The following is a 19,097-nucleotide window of genomic DNA, read 5'->3' as shown; positions in this document are numbered from 1 at the left end:
TGGGACAACATTAAACGCACCAACATTCGAATTATAGGGGTCCCAGAAGAAGAAGAGAAAAAGAAAGGGACTGAGAAAATATTTGAAGAGATTATAGTTAAAAACTTCCCTAATATGCAAAAGGAAATAGTCAATCAAGTCCAGGAAGTGCAGAGAGTCCCATACAGGATAAATCCAAGGAGAAATACACCAAGACACATATTAATCAAATGATCAAAAATTAAATACAAAGAAAAAATATTAAAAGCAGCAAGGGAAAAGCAACAAATAAAATTCAAGGGAATCCCCAAAAGGTTAACAGCTGATCTTTCAGCAGAAACTCTGAAAGTCAGAAAGGAGTGGCAGGACATATTTAAAGTGATGAAAGGGAAAAACCTACAACCAAGATTACTCTACCCAGCAAGGATCTCATTCAGATTCAACAGAGAAATTAAAACCTTTACAGACAAGCAAGAGCTAAGAGAATTCAGCACCACAAAACCAGCTTTACAACTAATGCTAAAGGAACTTCTCTAGGCAGGAAACACAAGAAAAGGAAAAGACCATCAAAAACAAACCCATAACAATTAAGAAAATGGTAATAGGAACGTACATATCAATAATTACCTTAAAAGTAAATGGATTAAATGCTCCAACCAAAAGACATAGACTGGCTGAATGGATACAAAAACAAGACCCGTATATATGCTGTCTACAAGAGACCCACTTCAGACCTAGGGACACATACAGACTGAAAGTGAGGGGATGGAAAAAGATATTCCATGCAAATGGAAATCAAAAGAAAGCTGGAGTAGCAATTCTCATATCAGGCAAAATAGACTTTAAAATAAAGACTATTACAAGAGACAAAAAGATGCAAAATCTGAAAGTGAAATTAAGGAAACACTCCCATTTACCACTGCAACAAAAAGAATAAAATACCTAGTAATAAACCTACCTAAGGAGACAAAAAACCTGTATGCAGAAAACTGTAAGACACTGATGAAAGAAATTAAAGATGATAAAAATAGATGGAGAGATATACCATGTTCTTGGATTGGAAGAATCAATATTGTGAAAATGACTATACTACCCAAAGCAATCTACAGATTCAGTGCAATCCCTATCAAACTACCAGTGGCATTTTTCACAGAACTAGAACAAAAAATTTCACAATTTGTATGGAAACACAAAAGACCCTGAATAGCCAAAGCAATCTTGAGAAAGAAAAATGGAACTGGAGGAATTAGGCTCCCTGACTTCAGACTATACTACAAAGCTACAGTAATCAAGACAGTATGGTACTCTCACAAAAACAGAAATATAGATCAACGGAACAGGATAGAAAGCCCAGAGATAAACCCACACACCTATGGTCACCTTATCTTTGATAAAGGAGGCAAGAATATACAATGGAGAAAAGACAGTCTCTTCAATAAGTGGTGCTGGGAAAATTGGACAGCTACATGTAAAAGAATGAAATTAGAACACTTCCTAACACCATACACAAAAATAAACTCAGAATGGATTTAAGACCTAAATGTAAGGCTAGACACTATAAAACTCTTAGAGGAAAACACAGGCAGAACACTCTATGACATAAATCACAGCAAGATCCTTTTTGACCCACCTCCTAGAGAAATGGAAATAAAAACAAAAATAAAGAAATGGGACCTAATGAAACTTAAAAGCTTTTGCACAGCAAAGGAAACCATAAACAAGACGAAAAGACAACCCTCAGAATGAGAGAAAATATTTGCAAAATATTTGACTACCAACCCACCAATGTATCAGAGCAGGTAAATTCCTCCCAGGAAGCAGCCTCTGTCCATAGAGAGATCATCACAGAATCTCAGGAGACCTTACAGGGGGATGACAGCAGAGAAAGTACAAGAGTCAACGTCTTCATAGAAGAGAGACAGAGAAAGGAGGAGGGAGAGGAGGAAGAAGTCACTTTCCTGTTTCATCATTCAAACCAGGAGCTTAGCCTATGGATAAAGAAATTGGTTGACTTTTTTCTCTTATTTTACTTGCTGAATATTGTGGCATAGAATGAATTATTTGAGAAGCTCATTCGCTATTTCAGTTTATGTTTGTTTCCTACAAGAGCCTGTTTTGGGTCTAAGAAGCCAAAGATGAGTACAGAATAGACCAGACTGAGAGCAAAATGCCTGGTTATGAGTAAGACAAATGCGAGTTCTCATCTGGTGGAGAGAGCACTGGTCTTGGAGTCAGAAGAAGGCTCTTCCTCTTGCTACAAGACTGTCTCTTTCTTCATCTTCAGTACAACTGGGTAACACTCCCAGTTGAGAGGACCAAAGGAGGTAATGGAGGTGACAGTGTTTGGTTAATTGTACAAATATAACTTCTTATTGTCTCAGTCTGAATGAGGAAAGTTAGAAAGAAGGGAAAGTCTTAAAGGGAAACCAACAGGCTTAGGGTGGAATAATGGCAGAGTTAGTTAAGGCTAAATTTATTGTAGATTGAAATATAGACTCAAATCTGAGAAGTAGGTTTATTCATGTTCCATCACCCAACCCCAGTCCTGCTCCCATAAACCTGCAGAGATGTGAGCTGCTTGAGTTGGGTCCATCCCTTAATTTATTCATTATCAATTTAAAATTTTTTCTTACGTCTCTTCCATAAGGCTTAATTCTTTCTGGCCCAAATACGAGGAAGAACCTTCTATTCTGTTCAAGATTCTCCCTTTTGCTTCTGGGAGACAATTCTGGGAGGAAGAGTTGAATGTCTCAAAAAGACACTTCTCTAAGTGTGATTGTGATAGGCCCCTCTCCCATCAGCACCAACATTCCTTACAGAGAAAACACAGGAAAGAGTAAAAGATGAAGATGAAGACAAGTTTTTAGGTTGAATAGTTTAAAAACTAGTGAGTGACACCGCTATATAAAGAAGGAAATGAAGAAAACAGGAAAAAGCTGTGTTCTTACTCTTTAAAATCTAAAGGTTTCTCTTGCAATTGTTTCCAGAAACAAAAAATTCATTTCTGGGAAATAGAAGGGCACCAATAAAACTATAACAAATTACTACGAGGCTAAAGGAAGTGGGTGTTTAAGCTGAATGGACAGATCCAAGCATCTTTGGATGCCACAAGGAAAGAAGCAAGAAAACTAAGGCTGTGGCATATGTGGTTGATCCAACCCCAAGAGAAATTAAAAAATAAAAACATGGATTTTTAGTTTCATGAATTCTTAAAACAAAACAAGGCATCCAGTTCTGATTCCCACAACTTCCGTTCCATCCATAACGCAAGGCAAAGGATTACGTTTACTTAATTATTTCATTAATCTGCAAACTGTTTTAGATGTTGCATTTTCAAGGTGCAAGGTACAAGGCCATGTCTACAGAATGACAAACATATAGGGCACATCTAAAATACTGTCAAACAGCAGGCTGTTTTGCCTACATAATTCCAAGGATTCAGACACAGATGCTTTCTCTTTGATATTTCTCTTGACTACATAAAGATAAATTTTAAATTATGTATTTCTTGCAGGCCAAAGATTGAGGCTTTCCCACCTCCCCAAAATAATTCTTTAAGTAGGATTTACCAAAGGGAAAAAAACCTGGGAAAATGCAGCAATTTCCAGGGATTTGACCTGACTCAGAATATCCAAGTTTTCATAGCACAGTGAAGGAATCTTCAATGAACATGGGCATTTTCGCTGAGCTGGGTTCAGAATGGTCAGGTGGTCTGAGCTCACACTTGAGTTGGTAAAGAGATATTTGTATAGTTTTTCTTTTTTGTTGAGGTAGTGGTGGTAAAATATAGATAAGTTACCATTTTAATCATTTTTAAGTATACAGTTCAGTAGCATTAAGTACATTTACGTTGTTGTGTAGCTATCACCACTATCCATCTCCAGACCTTTGTCATTTTCCCAGACTGTAACTCCGTACCCATTAAACAATAACCACATTCCGTCCTGTTCCCCAGCTCCCGGTAACTACTGATCTACTTTCTGTCTCTATGAATTTAACCACTCTAGGTACCCCATGTAAGTGAAATCAGACAATATTTGCCCTTTGATCCCCATGGTATTTTGACATGACAGAGCATCAAAAAAATTAAAAATAGTAAACCCTAGGTGTAAGAAATAAAAAGAAAATGACAGATCTACTAATACCGACCATGTTCCAGGTTCTGAGTTAGATGCCTCTTCTTTCTTGTTATTTCTCATCCCCACATAAAGATAAGTTTTAAATCAGGTATTTGTTGCAGACCAAAGATTTCGCCCCTCCCACTCCACCCCTAAACTTTCTCTCAGTAGGATTTTTACTGTAGGAGGAACACCTGGGGAAATTCTTGCCGCCCCCCCCCCAAACTTTGGGAAATGAGGAGTTACAAGATGATTAGAATGCTTTACTGATCAAAAATCTTCAGAAACAAGCAAATAACAGAAAAGGCTGATGAGTTACTATCATTATCTTCTAAGCCCTTTCACAGAGCCTTTGTTTTGTTAGGGGCAACAATTGGGAAAAAAAGAGACACACAGGCTTTGTTTTCTCAGCAGGAGCTGCTGTACATTTGGTACAATGGATATGGGGTGGTTTTTTTTTTTTCCTTTTTAAAAAATTAAGATATCCATTATCTACAAAGCAACCTTAGAGGGACAGATTGAGGATTTTAGAATTTCATGTCTCTCATTGCCAGATGGTCTTTACACAATTGAAGTTCCCTCCCATCATTCATAATTGCTTCTTATCACTACTATCATTAATGTTATTATTAAGAATAATGTTGAAATCATTTCAACCCCCATGTTGATAGTCCTGTGGCTTTCCTCCCCACCTCCCAGTGCCCACTTTAACAGATCAGGCTCATGCTCAGTAGGACTCTAGAAACTGCTTTCTCTTTTTTTTTTTTAAATTATTTATTTATTTATGGCTGTGTTGGGTCTTCGTTTCTGTGCGAGGGCTTTCTCCAGTTCCGGCGAGCGGGGGCCACTCTTCATCGCGGTGCGCGGGCCTCTCACTATCGCGGCCTCTCTTGTTGCGGAGCACAGGCTCCAGACGCGCAGGCTCAGTAATTGTGGCTCACGGGCCTAGTTGCTCCGCGGCATGTGGGATCCTCCCAGACCAGGGCTCGAACCCGTGTCCCCTGCATTAGCAGGCAGACTCAACCACTGCGCCACCAGGGAAGCCCTGCTTTCTCTTTTGATAACTTTAAAGAAAGTACACAAATTCTTGCTTCCCGTGGCAATTTATTTATAGTGGCTCTTACCACATCTTGAAGAGTAATGTTTGTTTCTTGTTTAATTATTATTTTTTGACCAGATCCTTTTTGATACTATTTTTTGAACACATACTTTTTATTGCTGTTCTTGGGTTTGCTTGTTTTCAACTAAAGCATATTCACGATTCTTTTTCTTTTAAATAAATGTTGTTTTTAATCATAGGATGATTCCATTGGATAAGTTTTATAGGGTCATTTTCAGGGGTGGAGCAGGGAAAGGTTTCTTAAAAATTGAAATACAACATCCATATCGTTAGAGTTTTAAAGTTAGTAATGTGCTTAAGGCAGATTTTTTATGGTTAGCAAAGCTGAGATGTTCTGACACCCAAAGGATGCACAAAAAGATAACTTTACATAAATGTATACGGTGCCCCCGAGGGGCCTCAGTTGTATTATGGGTTTTCTCATGAACAGTCTTGGTTCAGACAGAAGAACAGTGAAGCAAAGCTAAGTGGCTCTGTACAGGATGGGCTGTGCATGAGATGTATCACACTGCAAATGGAGGAAACTTTCAATTCCAGCTAGTTTACTATGAGGCGCTGAAATATGACATGGAACAAAATATCTAATGAAATGTTTATCTTCTTAAAAATGTTTCCTTAAAAGAACCACTGCATAGCTTTAAAATGGATAGACTATGGAACAGTCTGAAAATGATATGGTCTAAAGCTTGGGAAAGAAGAATATACCTAAACTGCAGAATGTAGAAAATTGGGTAATACGATGTGATTGACTGATTGGGCCATTTCTTAAAGATGTGAATCAGCCCTGAAGTTCACCTCTTCTGATTTTCCAAACTGTATTTTCTTTTTTTTTTTTATTTTGTTTATAAAGCACTTGCTTGTACTGATTCTGTAATTCCTGAAAGGCAAAAAGCAAATAATTATGAAGAAAGAGCTTCATGGCAGAATTCTAGTTGAGTCCCGTTTCCTATACAAGCAATTATACAAAATGCTTAATTAACTGTTGTCTATGCGTGAGACAGTCTTGTCAAAATCAAGGATCCTCAGAGGAACAAAAAGAGTCTTCCCTCATGAGCAGCACCATTGATATAGGATCTTTCCTAGCTTATTTCCCTTGGAGAAAATCTCATTTCCCCCATTATTTTACATGAAAAAGTGAGGTGCCTGTGTGGTTTCTAGATGAAATAATAAAATGAAATTTATTAATCTTTAGGAAAGATCAACCACAGCAATTTCAATAAATTAGGTGTTTCCCATTGCGAAAATATCCTTCTTCCGTGCTACTAACTTAAACAGTAATACTTTGCTATGGAGTATGTCATTTATTCAACAACTTCTATAAACCACAATGGTCATAATTGCTATCATTTACTGAGAACTCACTGTACGCTAGGCACAATTCTAAATACTTTCCACATACTATCCCATTTAACCTCAAAATAAGGCTTCAAGTGGGGAATGTTCTTTCCTATTTTATGCCCACAGAAACAAAGGATCAGGCCACACTGAAAGTTGCAGAGCTAAGATTGTAACTCTATTAGAGTCATAGCACCTACTTGCAATTATTTTTTTGAAATATAGAATGTGACTGTCCAGCAAAGAATTTTGAAGGCCAGTAATGAATATAGGTGCTTCCCAACTCTCTTCTTTACACATCGGCTTCCTTGCCAACGAATGTATTTCTCTATCAAATAAGAAGAAGTGGTGGTCAGGGTATTCCATGACGCTTAAGTTTTATTTTTGCATTCACCTTCTGTGTTGCTTCATAATGTGAGATTCTAACCGGTGAATTTTGGTAAAAGACCAAACTGATTTAAGGGCCTCAGTACGAGGATTTGGTATCTGTTTCTATTCAGAATCCTGGGTGAGATGAAATTGATGCCCGTCAGCAGATCCGCCCCCGTTAGAAGATCTATCTTCTCGGAAACTGAGATATACAGACTCTTAATGTGGACAGTGATACAGAAAGCTAATCTGTTTCCAGAGGCTAATTATAAACAGGTGGTGGTTGGAGCCAAACCTCCAGGAATCACAAACCCATTCTGTTTGAGCTTGTTAATGCTTCTATTCAACTCCAGGAAAATGTGCGCATTCCACAGTATTATGGGGAGTTTCTGGTTGGCTGATAAAAAACAGGTGATTTCCTCCAAAAAACTGACTCAAAGATAAAATAAAAGAACATAATTTGCTTCCTGTGTTAAAGGGCCTGTCGGTGTAGTTTATAGGTGGATCCCTCTGGAGCCATGATGGAAATATCATCGTTTAGTGACATAAAGGGAGAAAAGTGTGGTGATATCCATGCCTGCCCAGGCTGAACCCAAGCGCTGAGGCTCCTTTCTTCCTCCTAATGGAAAGTGCAATGGAATTTTTAACTTTTATCTGGGTGTTTGGCTGCTTCAGTGGAGGGCTCTTCAATTTCACATTTCATCTCAGCAACTAATGTCCACATCTTGTCAAATGGCCACCAAGACTGTCCCGCAGGGCTACCCCTGGACAAAGCCATGATTTCTGTGCAAACGTGTGATATGAGGGTTCGTTGAATACGAGCTGTCCCCACGTTAATATTCCAAGGGGCCATCGCTCCCCTTAAAGAACATCTCATTTTCTCTTCCTCAGAGGTCCTAGTGCTAAACTTTTTTCCACCAAGCTCCTGGTTTCAATTCAAACTATCCTATCATTGTTTTTATGCCTTTAAAAACTGGTGGAACTCATTCTGAGAGCGAGACCCCGGAAGATGGAAACAGAGGCCTGTGTTTTCTTTTTGATTGTTTCCTTGCTGACAATTTCATTGCCACTGTCTTTCATGTGGCTGATGGTTTTTAGGCTGCTGGTCTCGCTTCAACTATTTATTGAAAAAGAAGGTTGGAAGGATTTTTAATATACTCTTTTCCCCAGTTTCTTAATGACTGGCCAAAAAAACAAAACACTGTAGAAATCACAGAATGCAGAAGTTCACTTGCACAGGTTTTATTAATTAGATAAAAAGTACTTTGGGTAATGTTATGATTGCAGGATTGATTGAGATAACATCAGTAAGTTCATATCCTATACTTGGCAAGATATGGACCCTGCTGTTCACCATTTCATTAAAAATCTATTTAAAAAATTTTTTCATTAAAAATCTATTTTAAAATTTAAAATAAATTCTCATCATCCTTGATTTCAAGGTCGTGACGTTGGTTCATCTGTTTATATTGCACAGGACAAAATAACTTTTCACTCTGAATCCCTATAGTCTCAACTTTGAGTCTCCCTCAAAATACAAGAACATAAAGGTCCTCACCACAATAAAATAAGACCTTACTCTGCAGGCTATTTGCCTCTGGATTACCACAAATTCAGGGATCAACTGAATAGGGTGGATCACTTTAAAATGTCACTGACCTAATGCCCCAAAAGTGCATCTTTTGGTAAGTGATGTCATTCTGAAGCAAGAAAACATCTTAAAAACGAACATTTCAGACCTCAATTTGCTCAAATAAATATTATTCCTTTCCAAGTAGCTATCCTGGAAAACAAAGCCCCAGTAATTCTACTGCTTAAAACATTTTGAGAACTGTCTTTAATCCATTTAAGTGCTAATAAAAAAACTGGCCTCATTGTTTTTAGTCATATTTTCTTTTTTGACTCTAAATAGCAAAAACTGTCTTCATCATTCATTTATTACTCCCCAGACCTGGTACTAATTTTTTTTTTTTTTTTGGTTGGGCAGGGGTTGGGGGAGAGGCATTGTTTCCCAAAGTTAAACATCAAAGGGCAAAGATTTGTTGACATCAGAGATATTAAAAAGAACAAGTTAATAGGCTTTTAGGACAATTCCAGGAAGGGAATTCCGAAAATATGGCTTAAGCCATGTCAGCAGAATTTGGAATGCTGTAAGGTTTCTCAAGGTGAGTGCCTTGGTCAGGGAAGGGGGAACACCATTCACCTTTCTTTTGTCCTGCCTCTTGTGGCCTCGTCTTGGCCCTGTCAGTGGCTGGCTTATGACCTTGGGCAAGCTGCTTTCCTCTCCTCATCTGTAAAATGATGCAAAGAACCAGATGCCCTCCCACAAAGGGTCTTCCCAGCTCCCACATTCCAGGATAATAATACACAGTTCTCCAGACTTGGGTTAAAAGTCACTTTAGGCTACACCTTTAATGTATTAAGTCATATCAATGAATTGAGAATGTTTCTTCCATGGTGTCTTTTCTTCTCATGTTCTCCTATATTAACATTTAGAGCCATTTGGGGGCAAGAACAAAGTTTTTACTCAATTGAATTTGGGGTTTTGTAGCCATTAAAAAATTTTTATTGCAGATCAGAGACTATATCTACCGTGTGTGTGTGTGTGCACGTGTGTGTGTGTGTGTGTGTGTGTGTGTGTTTAGGGGGAGATGGGGAGATTGAAAGAGAATGTGCAAAGAACAGCATAATTTTGTTTTGGGTTGTTTTGTAAGCCACTCTTTTTTTCTTTTTATAGGGTATTGATATTCTGAAACCAGATTCCTATGTCATAGGAACTTGTTATGGTTTTTTTTTTTTTCAGTCTACCAATATCCCTGATTCTCCTGATGACATTAATCTCATGTCATGATAGAACCGATCTCATCAACTATATTTTTTAAAAGCTTGGCCCTTCCCTTTCCTGCTGGTATCGCAGGAGTTACTACCTTCAAGGTAAAATGATGGCTAAAAAATACTTCCTGTGAAATCCTGCCAATTGCAGGTATTTGCAGAACATGTCTGGTTCTATTTAGGGTCCCCCCTCCATTTCTTTCTTTTTTTAGTATCCTTGGCCTTACAGCCTGGTCTTTTTCATAAGAAATGTCAGCAAAGTCTTTGAATTAATGAATTGTGAAGTGCTCAAAAAAAAAATACCATTTCAAAAAGTATGCTGCGTGGATATAACACTAATGGGAGGTGATCCTTGAGTTAAAACCAAATATCCCACTCTAACTAAAAAGAATTAAGATAACGACTGGCTCCAGCACAATCTCTTTGAACAAAGACCCAGAGAGGAAGGAGAAGTGATGGGGAGTGGGGGAGGTCAGAACCAGGGTAGCAATCTGGGGAAATGTGTTTATGTTAGAGTCTCTTTAGCTCTGTTGAACAAATAATGGAATTATACAACCCCCTCCCCCCATAAAAGATCCCAGGTGGAAGGAAGCAAAGACAAGGGAGCAGGGGAGGTATGTTTACAAGGTTGATCAAATAAACCTAAATGTAAGGTCCTTGGCTACACCTAATGTAGGTTTTGTTTTCTTTTAATTTTGCTATTTTAAAAAATGCAGTGTAACTCCTTCAATCTTTTTGCAATTCTGCATGGTTGAACATTTGAAATGAGTTTGTGTATCACCCCCAGGCGCTGATTCAGACTTGATTGGGGCAAAGCAGACTGCATGTGCTTATTTTTATCCACGTCATTTGGGACGTTATGTCGCCAAAGGAACCAAAAATGTGCTGCTCTATTGCCAAATTATCACCTATCCTTTGATCAGACAGGGCGGTGATCCTCATCAACAAGTTGCGCGACCTTAGTGTAACAGCAATGTCAGGTCAACTTGAGAAAGTGAAGAGAGAGCCCTAAACACAAACAAAAAGAAACAACCAACAATCCTTATAATTATCATCATCTGCTGCTTTTCCCTCTTTTGGCAAAGAAACACTCCATCCATTTGCAGAAATCGCCTGCGGAAACGTTACATCAAAACTAATCACAACGATTAAAATCAGCTTTTCTGTGCAAGAGGAGGGTAAAAAGGAAGTTGGAGGCTGGAATAAGACTGTTTTTCCACCAAAAAAAAAAATCTGGAAAAAAATTTCCTATATGTATATTTATCTATACGTCTATGTAGAGCTTTATTTTTGAAGGAGATCAATTGTCTGCCCTGCGATCAGTTAATTTGATTTAAGTTTTATTTTGGAGATTGATTTAGACTGGAGGTAGAGGCATGAGCTAATTGTATCCTGATCCTTGCCTTGAGGGGTTTCAAAGCCCTGGAGCAACTCTTCTCTGTATTTTGTTCTGTCTACCTTAGCCAAGCTATTGCATTTCTCTCTGGTGTGGCGAGCCGAGCAGATCGCTGGGAGAGAAATCGGAAAAGGGGGGAGAGGAAAAGGAAAAGGGGACTTGGAGAGAGACTTTGTGCTTCAATGTTTCAGGTAAGATCTGACGGTTTGGGTTTGTTATTATTTGCTAAGGAGGGTATGGCTGGGACTTTGGGCGCAACTCGCTTTTACGCATGTGCCAGGCATGGGGCGAGAGCGCGGCACACTCGCGCACACACAGCCCGCCGCGGCGGCTCGGGAGCCGCTCGGGCCGGCGGCGGGGCAGCGGCAGCCGCCTCCTCCGGGGCTGCTCCCGCTGCTCCTCGGCGTTCCTCCCCGAGAGGGAGCGGGCGCGAGCAGGGCGGAGCAGGCGGCAGGAGCGGCGCGGCCGCCGGAGCCGGGGCCGCGGCGGCCCGCGCGCCGGGGCCGGGCTTCCGGATTTTGGGGCCCGGTTCCGGCTCACGGAGCGGAGTGGTCGCGGCTCTCGGAGCCTGTGCCAGCGCCGCCCGCCCGCCCGCCGCTCGCGCGCCAGCCTCCCCGGCGGCTGCTTTGCAGCCGCTCTCCCCCCCCACCCCGCCCTCCCTCCCCCGCCCTCCTCGCCCGAACCGCGCGCGTCCCTTTCTTCCCCGGCGCCGAGCTCCGCTCCCGCAAACCGGCCCCGCCGAGAGCCTCCCAGCGCCGCGGGCCCCCACCCGCCGCCGCCGGCCGGAGCGCCCCCAGCCGAGCGCTGGGCCCTTCGGGGCACGCGGGGGCGGCGGCGCCCGCGGCTCCGCTCCTGCCAGGTGGCACCGCCGGCGCCTCCCCGCATCAGCCTCGGCGGCGCCCCCGGACGCCCCGTGAAAGACGCCATTGTGGCTGCCGAGTGGATTGGGTCCCGGGGCGGTTTTTTCTTCCCCCGGTGCCCGGGCCGGACCGCGCCGCTCCCCTTTGTGAGCGGCGCCGGGTGCCCAGCGCTGTCCGCCGTCCGTCTCCGGCCGGGCTGATCCGGATTCGCCGCCTCCGCCCACCCGGGTGCCTTTAAAGCCCCCTCCCATCACCCCTCCCTTTTCCAGCCCCCCTGCTTTGGGTGCAAACGTTTCATTTATTTTTTAAAAAGCTCTCATTCCTCTTTCTCCCCACCTCCTCCCCTGATAAAGGGCATGGCACGTGCTCCGGATTAGAAGTCTCCTTGGGAGGCGGGGACCGGGGAGGGGGCGCCGGGGTGGGGGAAGAATGTGAGCTCTGCAGGTAATGGCTGTGGATTTGCTGCGCTCGCCTCTGCTCCTCGGTGCCTGCAGCGCAGAGTCCGGAACCCGCATCCTTCCCTCCCCTTCTGGCGGCCGAGGTTCCCTTAAAGGGGCAGAGTTTCCTGGCCGCCTCCCCTCTCCGCCGTCTGAACCGGCGCTTGGGGCACGGAGGTGGGCGGGAGGGATGCAGTTTGGCTCCTTTCTGACCTCTTCCTCCCCCCCGCCAGCCCCCCACCCCGCGGCCCTTCTTTTCTGAAATGTGAAGTGTGCTTCCTCTCCCGCCCCCCAGAGGGACTTAACTGGAAAATAGAGTCCGCGCCTCCTGGAAAGTGAACCGGGTGGGGGGCGCGTTCTGGTGAATTCGCGTGAAAAGTGAGGTCGAGCCCCCAAAGCATCCAGGAAGAGGAGACGGGAGCCGTGGTGCAGGAATCCCTTACCTGGACGCGTGCTCCGCGCCGCCGCCCCGAGTACCGCAACTTCCTAGCTAGCGCGGGTCGACGGTGTCTGCCTTTGTGCTTTCGAACACTTACACTGCCGTGGAAATGATTTTCTGGTATCAGAATGTTTTCACCGTGACTGTGCTTCGGGGGCCGGCTGGGTGGGAGCCAACTAAGTGAGCAAAGTTGGATGTCGGCTTTGTGCGTGGAGAAAAGCACGCAGGAACTGTCCAGTATAGCTATGCCATTGGCTTCCTCGCTCAGAGGTGCACCGCAGTGGGCAGAAGTAATTTGGTACAAACCCTGCATTACCTTTAAGATCATAGAATGGGCTGCTTTCAAGCAAATCCTTGACGGGTGTGTGTGTGTGTGTGTGTGTGTGTGTGTGTGTCCGTGGTGGAACTGGGAGAGACATAACAGTTTAACGTACTCATTCTTTAAGAAACGTTTGCCTTCTGTTTTCAATCAACTAAGCTGGCAGCTACAGATACAAGTTTATTTGAGAATACCCTCTGGGTCCAAGCATGCTTGGATTGTTTAGCAAATTAAAAATGAGCAAAATGCTTTTACCTTCTCAGCAGTAGACTCCTTAAGAGACCTCCTGTTTTGTGTGTATGTGTGTGTTTTTTAGAGAAACATTTTCTATGTGTATCTCAAATGCGTTTTTAATGGGGAAAAGGAGAAAATAAAAGAGTTTTAAAGGCTGAGGCTGATGCCATCGAATGATTCATTAAATCTGATTTTACATCAAGGCATTTACCTGCATATATGGGAATCTGTGGAAACTAATCGCTAATCTACTTGGTGAATTTGAAATAGTGGTGGATCCATTTGTCTCCCGGATAACGGGCAATGTGCCGATCTATTCCTTGTGTTTATGTTTGTGTGGCAGTTGTCGTAACATGAGGGGCTGGTGTTCAGAAGACTGCACACTGACTACAAGAATTTGGCTCAGGAGTCCTGCTGCTGCTTGAATGGAAAGAATTGTTAGCAATTGTTCTGATGACAGTAGGTTTCGTGTTTAGTAATTAGGTTGCAAAGGTGATCGTTGATTAGTAATTAGGTTGCAAAGGTGATCGTTGAATTTTAAAACTTTGCATCCCGGAGAAAACTTCATTGATAAGTTTATGTTTATAAAAAGAAAATCACTCATTAGGCAAAAATATCATACATTTGCTGGGAAGAAATTTTGAAATGAATCGAGCGTGAATGATAGTTGGCAAAAAATCTCCCACCACAGTATTCAAAATGACTGCAGTGATTTTGCTGTGTTAATTATGCCTGAAGCCCAATATAAAGTTCTCTAACACACACTAGAGGTCTCTCTTCTAGCTGTAAGATTTTCATGTTTGTAATTCTTTGCCAGGGCATGCATGCATCGTAGGGTGGGAAATGATAGCTTGCTTCAGACTTATTTATGTAATAGTGATTTACTGGCCGTTTACATTACTCTGATGTGAGGTATTTATTTTGGAGAATATTCAGTAATTATTGTACAAATTATACCACCTAAGTACTAGGAAAGTTACTGTAATGAGACTTCTACTACATGATGATGAAAACAGCTTATTCAATTTGTTGAATAGCATTATGGACCTTTTGGCATACAATTATTTATCCAGAGCAATTTGGTTTTAAATGTAAAAGTAATTAGCAAAAGATGTATTATATTGGAGAACTTTCTGAAAATTAAACTTTCATTTACCTCTAGGTTTAGGAGTAAGTTGCTTGCACAAATGCTTTTTTATCTTGACATTTCTAAAATCAGAATGATTGTTTTCTAATCCTGAAATGTGTTGTTTTCTGCTAAGATATTTTCATTTACATTGCTTTGAGTCATTCAAAGGATGTTTGTTTGTGAACCATCAGTTCACCAAGGCTTTTATTTTTTTGTTTGTTTGTTTTGTTTTTTTGCTTTTTTTTTGTTTTTTTTTTTGGCCACACTATGTGACTTGTGGGATCTTAGTTACCCAACCAGGGATCGAACCCTGGCCCTCGGCAATGAAAGCACAGAGCCCTAACCACTGGACCGCCAGGGAATTACCCTCACCAAGGCTTTTATTTAGTTGGATCTTAAGCTGCATTTCTGAACCTTCTTTGGGACTGCAATTTATAATTTTCCAAGCAAGTGAAGCTTTTCTTTTCTTTATCTTTAGGATGAACCATCTTGGGGGAAAAAATGAAATGTTTGGATGCAAGCATGTATGCTTATTTTAATAGCTCATGCAGAAGTGAGGAAAAGTTTTTAAAAATTAATGCAGAAGTGTGAAACAATTCAGTTTTCTTTGGCACTGTAATAGCGTTCTGGTTTTTCATTCATAAAAACGTACTAGATGTAAATCACAGTTATGCTTGTTGATGACTTTGGTTTGAGATAATCGTGCAGAGAATGAAACAGAGAGATTATCCTTTAAGAATAACAAGCCAGTATTCATCAAGTTCATTCATTCAACAAATATTTATTTGTGCCTTCTGTATGCAAGGCACTGTGCTAGATGCCAGAGAGACACGATGGTGAGAAAAAGTATGCAGAGTCCCCAGTCTCCTGGAATTTGTGATTCAGATAGAGAGACAGACGTTAATCAAACAGTTGAACAACAGACAGAGAATAGTGCTTCGAAGGAAAAGAAACTAACCAAAGAGGGGCAAAATTGCCAAGATGGGTCAGGGTTCTGAAGGAAGTGTTACAGACTGAGATCTAAGTAAGTGATGAAGAAGCAGGGCAGGAGAAGCAGAGAGAGAACAGGAAGTAAGTTCCAGGCAGAGGGAAGAGGGAACAGCATTTGCCAAGCAGGGAGAGGCATGGCAAATGGAGAGGAACTCAAGGATTAACTAGCTTGAGCTGAGAGAGGGAAGAGGAAGTGATGAGAGAGCAAGTTGCAGGGAGAGACCTCTAGTCTTAACTCTAAGAGCAGAGTGAAGGGGCTTGGCCAGTATTGGCAGGAGGGCAACAGTGACATAATCAGACTTGTGTTTTGCAAGAATAATTCTGATGTCATTGTGGGCAGTGAATAGAGGAGCCCAGAGTGGATGAAGTATAGCCCTTGGAACGCTATTACAGTTGTCCAGGCAAGAGAAGATACAGCTGGGGTTAGGGCAGTGGCAGGGGAAACAGAGGGATGGGAGATCTATTTACAAGGTGAAATTGACAGAATGTAGTAAAGGATTGGTGATGCGTAAACAAGGAGAGAGAAAGAGAGATGTCAAGTGGACACCTAGGTTTCTGACACATTAATAACTGAATGGACACTGGGATTCTGCAGACTGCATAGATTTTGTGTTTTTCACTTTATTTCTGGTAGACAGAATGAGGAGCAATGACAAGCCTCATTCACATCCTGTGTAACTGAATTCACATGGGAATTTGATCACCAGTCGTATATGGGGCACCTAGTGTGTCAGGCACTGATCTCCCTGCTCTTGTCCTGTTGTCCAAGATGCCTTTTCGTTTATGAACTGCGCCGCAAAGTTTCATTTCTCCAATTCCAGCTGAGTTGGAATGCATCATTTGAATAGCCTGTGTTTAACCTTCTGAAACAAAAATCAAGTCTGTACCTTATAGTGCAAATTAATTGTGCTTAAAAATATTATAAACATAAATTAAATGACTATAAAAATGAACTGCTCAATCATGCTTTCTAAAAGCCCATTTACATACAAATAACTGGCACAATTATTGTGAATCACTCATTGGAATAAAAAACTTTTAAGGACCGTAACACAGTAAAGTTTGTTTGGTCTGACTTGAGTTTACTCAGCTCTGCTTTCTCCCAGTTAGTTAGATTTTAGTATGTTTGTCCTTCCCATGTCTCTAACTTTTTGTACTGATCCTTGGCTAATCTTGTCTCAATGCAACATTTTCATATTTTTCTTAAATGGACATTGTTTTTGGTATTTCTAATATCTTGTCCATGCTTTCCATTTGTTCTTATTTTTCTAAAACTTTTCCCCTCACATCTGGCTTCACAGACATGTATAACAATAGGGAAATAGTGTTTTGGTGATTATTCAACACCAAAAGAACACTAGTTGATGAATAATTGATTAATTTTATTTGTGTGGGGTTTTTTTGTTTTTTGTTTTGCCTGTGTTGGGTCTGTTGCTGCGCACGGGTTTTCTCTAGTTACGGCAAGCGAGGGCTACTCTTCGTTGTGGTGCGTGGGCTTCTCATTGCGGTGCCTTCTCTTGCTGGGGAGCACGGGCTCTAGGGGTGCAGGCTTCAGTAGCTGTGGCACTTGGTTTCTAGAGCACAGGCTCAGTAGTTGTGGCTCACAGGCCCAGCTGCTCCGCAGCATGTGGGATCTTCCTGGACCAGGGCTCGAACCCGTGTCCCCTGCACTGGCAGGCGGATTCTTACCCACTGCTCCACCAGGGAAACTCTGATTAATTTTAGAATAATCTAAAATGAGGCATTCAGTTTTTCTTTCAACATCAAAACTTATTAGAAAGAGGATTTCGGGAAAAAAAATCTTCCATGAATGCTTTATAATTGCTTTTCCCCTTTCTGGTTGTACTGCTTCTAGGAAATTCCAGGTGGGAGCTCCTTCCAGGAAATTTGGGTTTTAGTTATTTCCAGGAAACAATTTGAATATCACTCTCTGTATTGGCGTTTGAGATACAATTGCAATTCCACAAGATACTTTTCTTGGTGGTTCTCCTATGGGTGGCCCTGAGGGCAGGCTCTGGTTGGAAAAACATCTTCATTTTAGCCAAGTCACCTGGGGATCCATTTCTTCTGTATATATGGGAATGATTAATATCTCTCCCAACCTGCCTTATAGGATTTTTGAGAGGAAAAATAAGAGTACATATGGCAAACTGATGTGCAAATAAGTAGCATCAAGCAACCCTAAAGGGCAGTTTTTCTGAAGGACCTCCACCCCTCCAAATTCTGGCCCCTTGCTACAAGTAACAGAGGCCAGCCTGAACTACCTCACTTGAACCCCCAGAACAACCATGTGCGGCAACCCCATCTCACAGGTGAAAGAACTGAGGATTCGAAAGATCACGTGACCTGCCTGAGGTCAAAGTCTAGGCTAGTGGCAGAGAGCAGGGATTGTAGCCCAGCAGGCTGACGACAAGCCCCTAACCTGCCATTAGGCACTTTTTTGGCCCTCCACACTCCTGGTTCTTTCTGTCCAGTAGATAGCATCTTAGCACTTTCACAGGCGTTTTCTTCTCTGCCACCAGCTGCTATTCCTCCTCTCCTCTCTTCTTCCCTCCCTCACCCCGACACCCACCCTGGTGTCATCTCCCCACCAGCACCCTCCCTCTTACACCAAGAGTGAGAAAAAATAAAAAGCAGTTTGAGGTTGGTGCTGTCAGACATCTGAATTGCTCCCAAGTTCGTGCTGAGCAAATCCATCACTCTCACATCTCTGTCATGTTGACCAATATACAGATTTGTTTTTCATCCAATGAGAACTGACAACAATGCAGGTCTCGCTATACCAATGCTGCTATTAAGAAGGAGAGGTATGAACTGAAAAGAATGTTAACTAGATAGATTTCAAATGCTTGCTAGAGGAAGGGATAGTCTTCCTGATAAATCTTCCCAAAGCATCTACTCCTATCATCAGTTACTGTTTCGTAGCACTTTCACTTTGCTGGAAATCTGCTTATAGAACAGAAAGTGTGTGTGAAAGAGAAGACCCATGCTCTCTGTGTGGAGGGGGGCGGGAGGCCGCATGTTATCAACACTTCTCTCTTCTACATACTACCTCTACCCCATGTTCAAATGCCACTCCCAACTCTTCCTAATTCTATTGTCTTGAATAAACGAATTCAATCTCTCTAAGCTTCAGTTTTCTGAACTGTAATTGAGATAGTAATAGTCACTATGAATGAGGTAATAATATGAGACAGTTATACGTGAGATAATAATAGATTCTAGGGTTGTTCTGAGGATTGAATTAGATTTTATGGGAAGTACATGCCTGGCACATAATAAGCACTCAGAAAATATCCCTATAACATTATTAAGAGCAGGAACTATGTTTATTCATCTTTGCTTCCTCAGTTCCTGACACAGTTCCTGGCACACAGGATAAGTGCTCGATAAATAATTGTTGGGTACATGAACACAGAATTTCAGCGAAAGCAAGAATAAAACCAGCTGGTGATTTCACTTCCCTGTAAGTACTTTTTGCCTTTGAGAGGAGGGTCCAGGTTCTGCCAGATGCCCTTGCCGAAGAGTTATGGGCTTTTC

The 19,097-nt window shown here is 41.8% G+C and overlaps 1 protein-coding gene across 1 annotated transcript in view; it reads left to right on the top strand.

Annotated features, from left to right (window-relative positions):
- Nucleotides 1-11,264: 11,264 nt before the first annotated feature.
- The window catches only part of KCTD1 (potassium channel tetramerization domain containing 1), a 181,066-nt gene continuing 173,233 nt past the window's right edge, over nucleotides 11,265-19,097 (top strand). The window contains exon 1 of the mRNA XM_036823132.1: nucleotides 11,265-11,340. Within this exon, the coding sequence (XP_036679027.1) occupies nucleotides 11,332-11,340 (9 nt within the window). The 5' untranslated portion in view covers nucleotides 11,265-11,331. The remainder of the gene's footprint in view (nucleotides 11,341-19,097) is intronic.

Source organism: Balaenoptera musculus, chromosome 14 (genome assembly GCF_009873245.2).
Source record: "Balaenoptera musculus isolate JJ_BM4_2016_0621 chromosome 14, mBalMus1.pri.v3, whole genome shotgun sequence".
NCBI classification, from domain to species: domain Eukaryota; kingdom Metazoa; phylum Chordata; class Mammalia; order Artiodactyla; family Balaenopteridae; genus Balaenoptera; species Balaenoptera musculus.
This window is presented reverse-complemented; position numbering and strand designations above follow the sequence as displayed.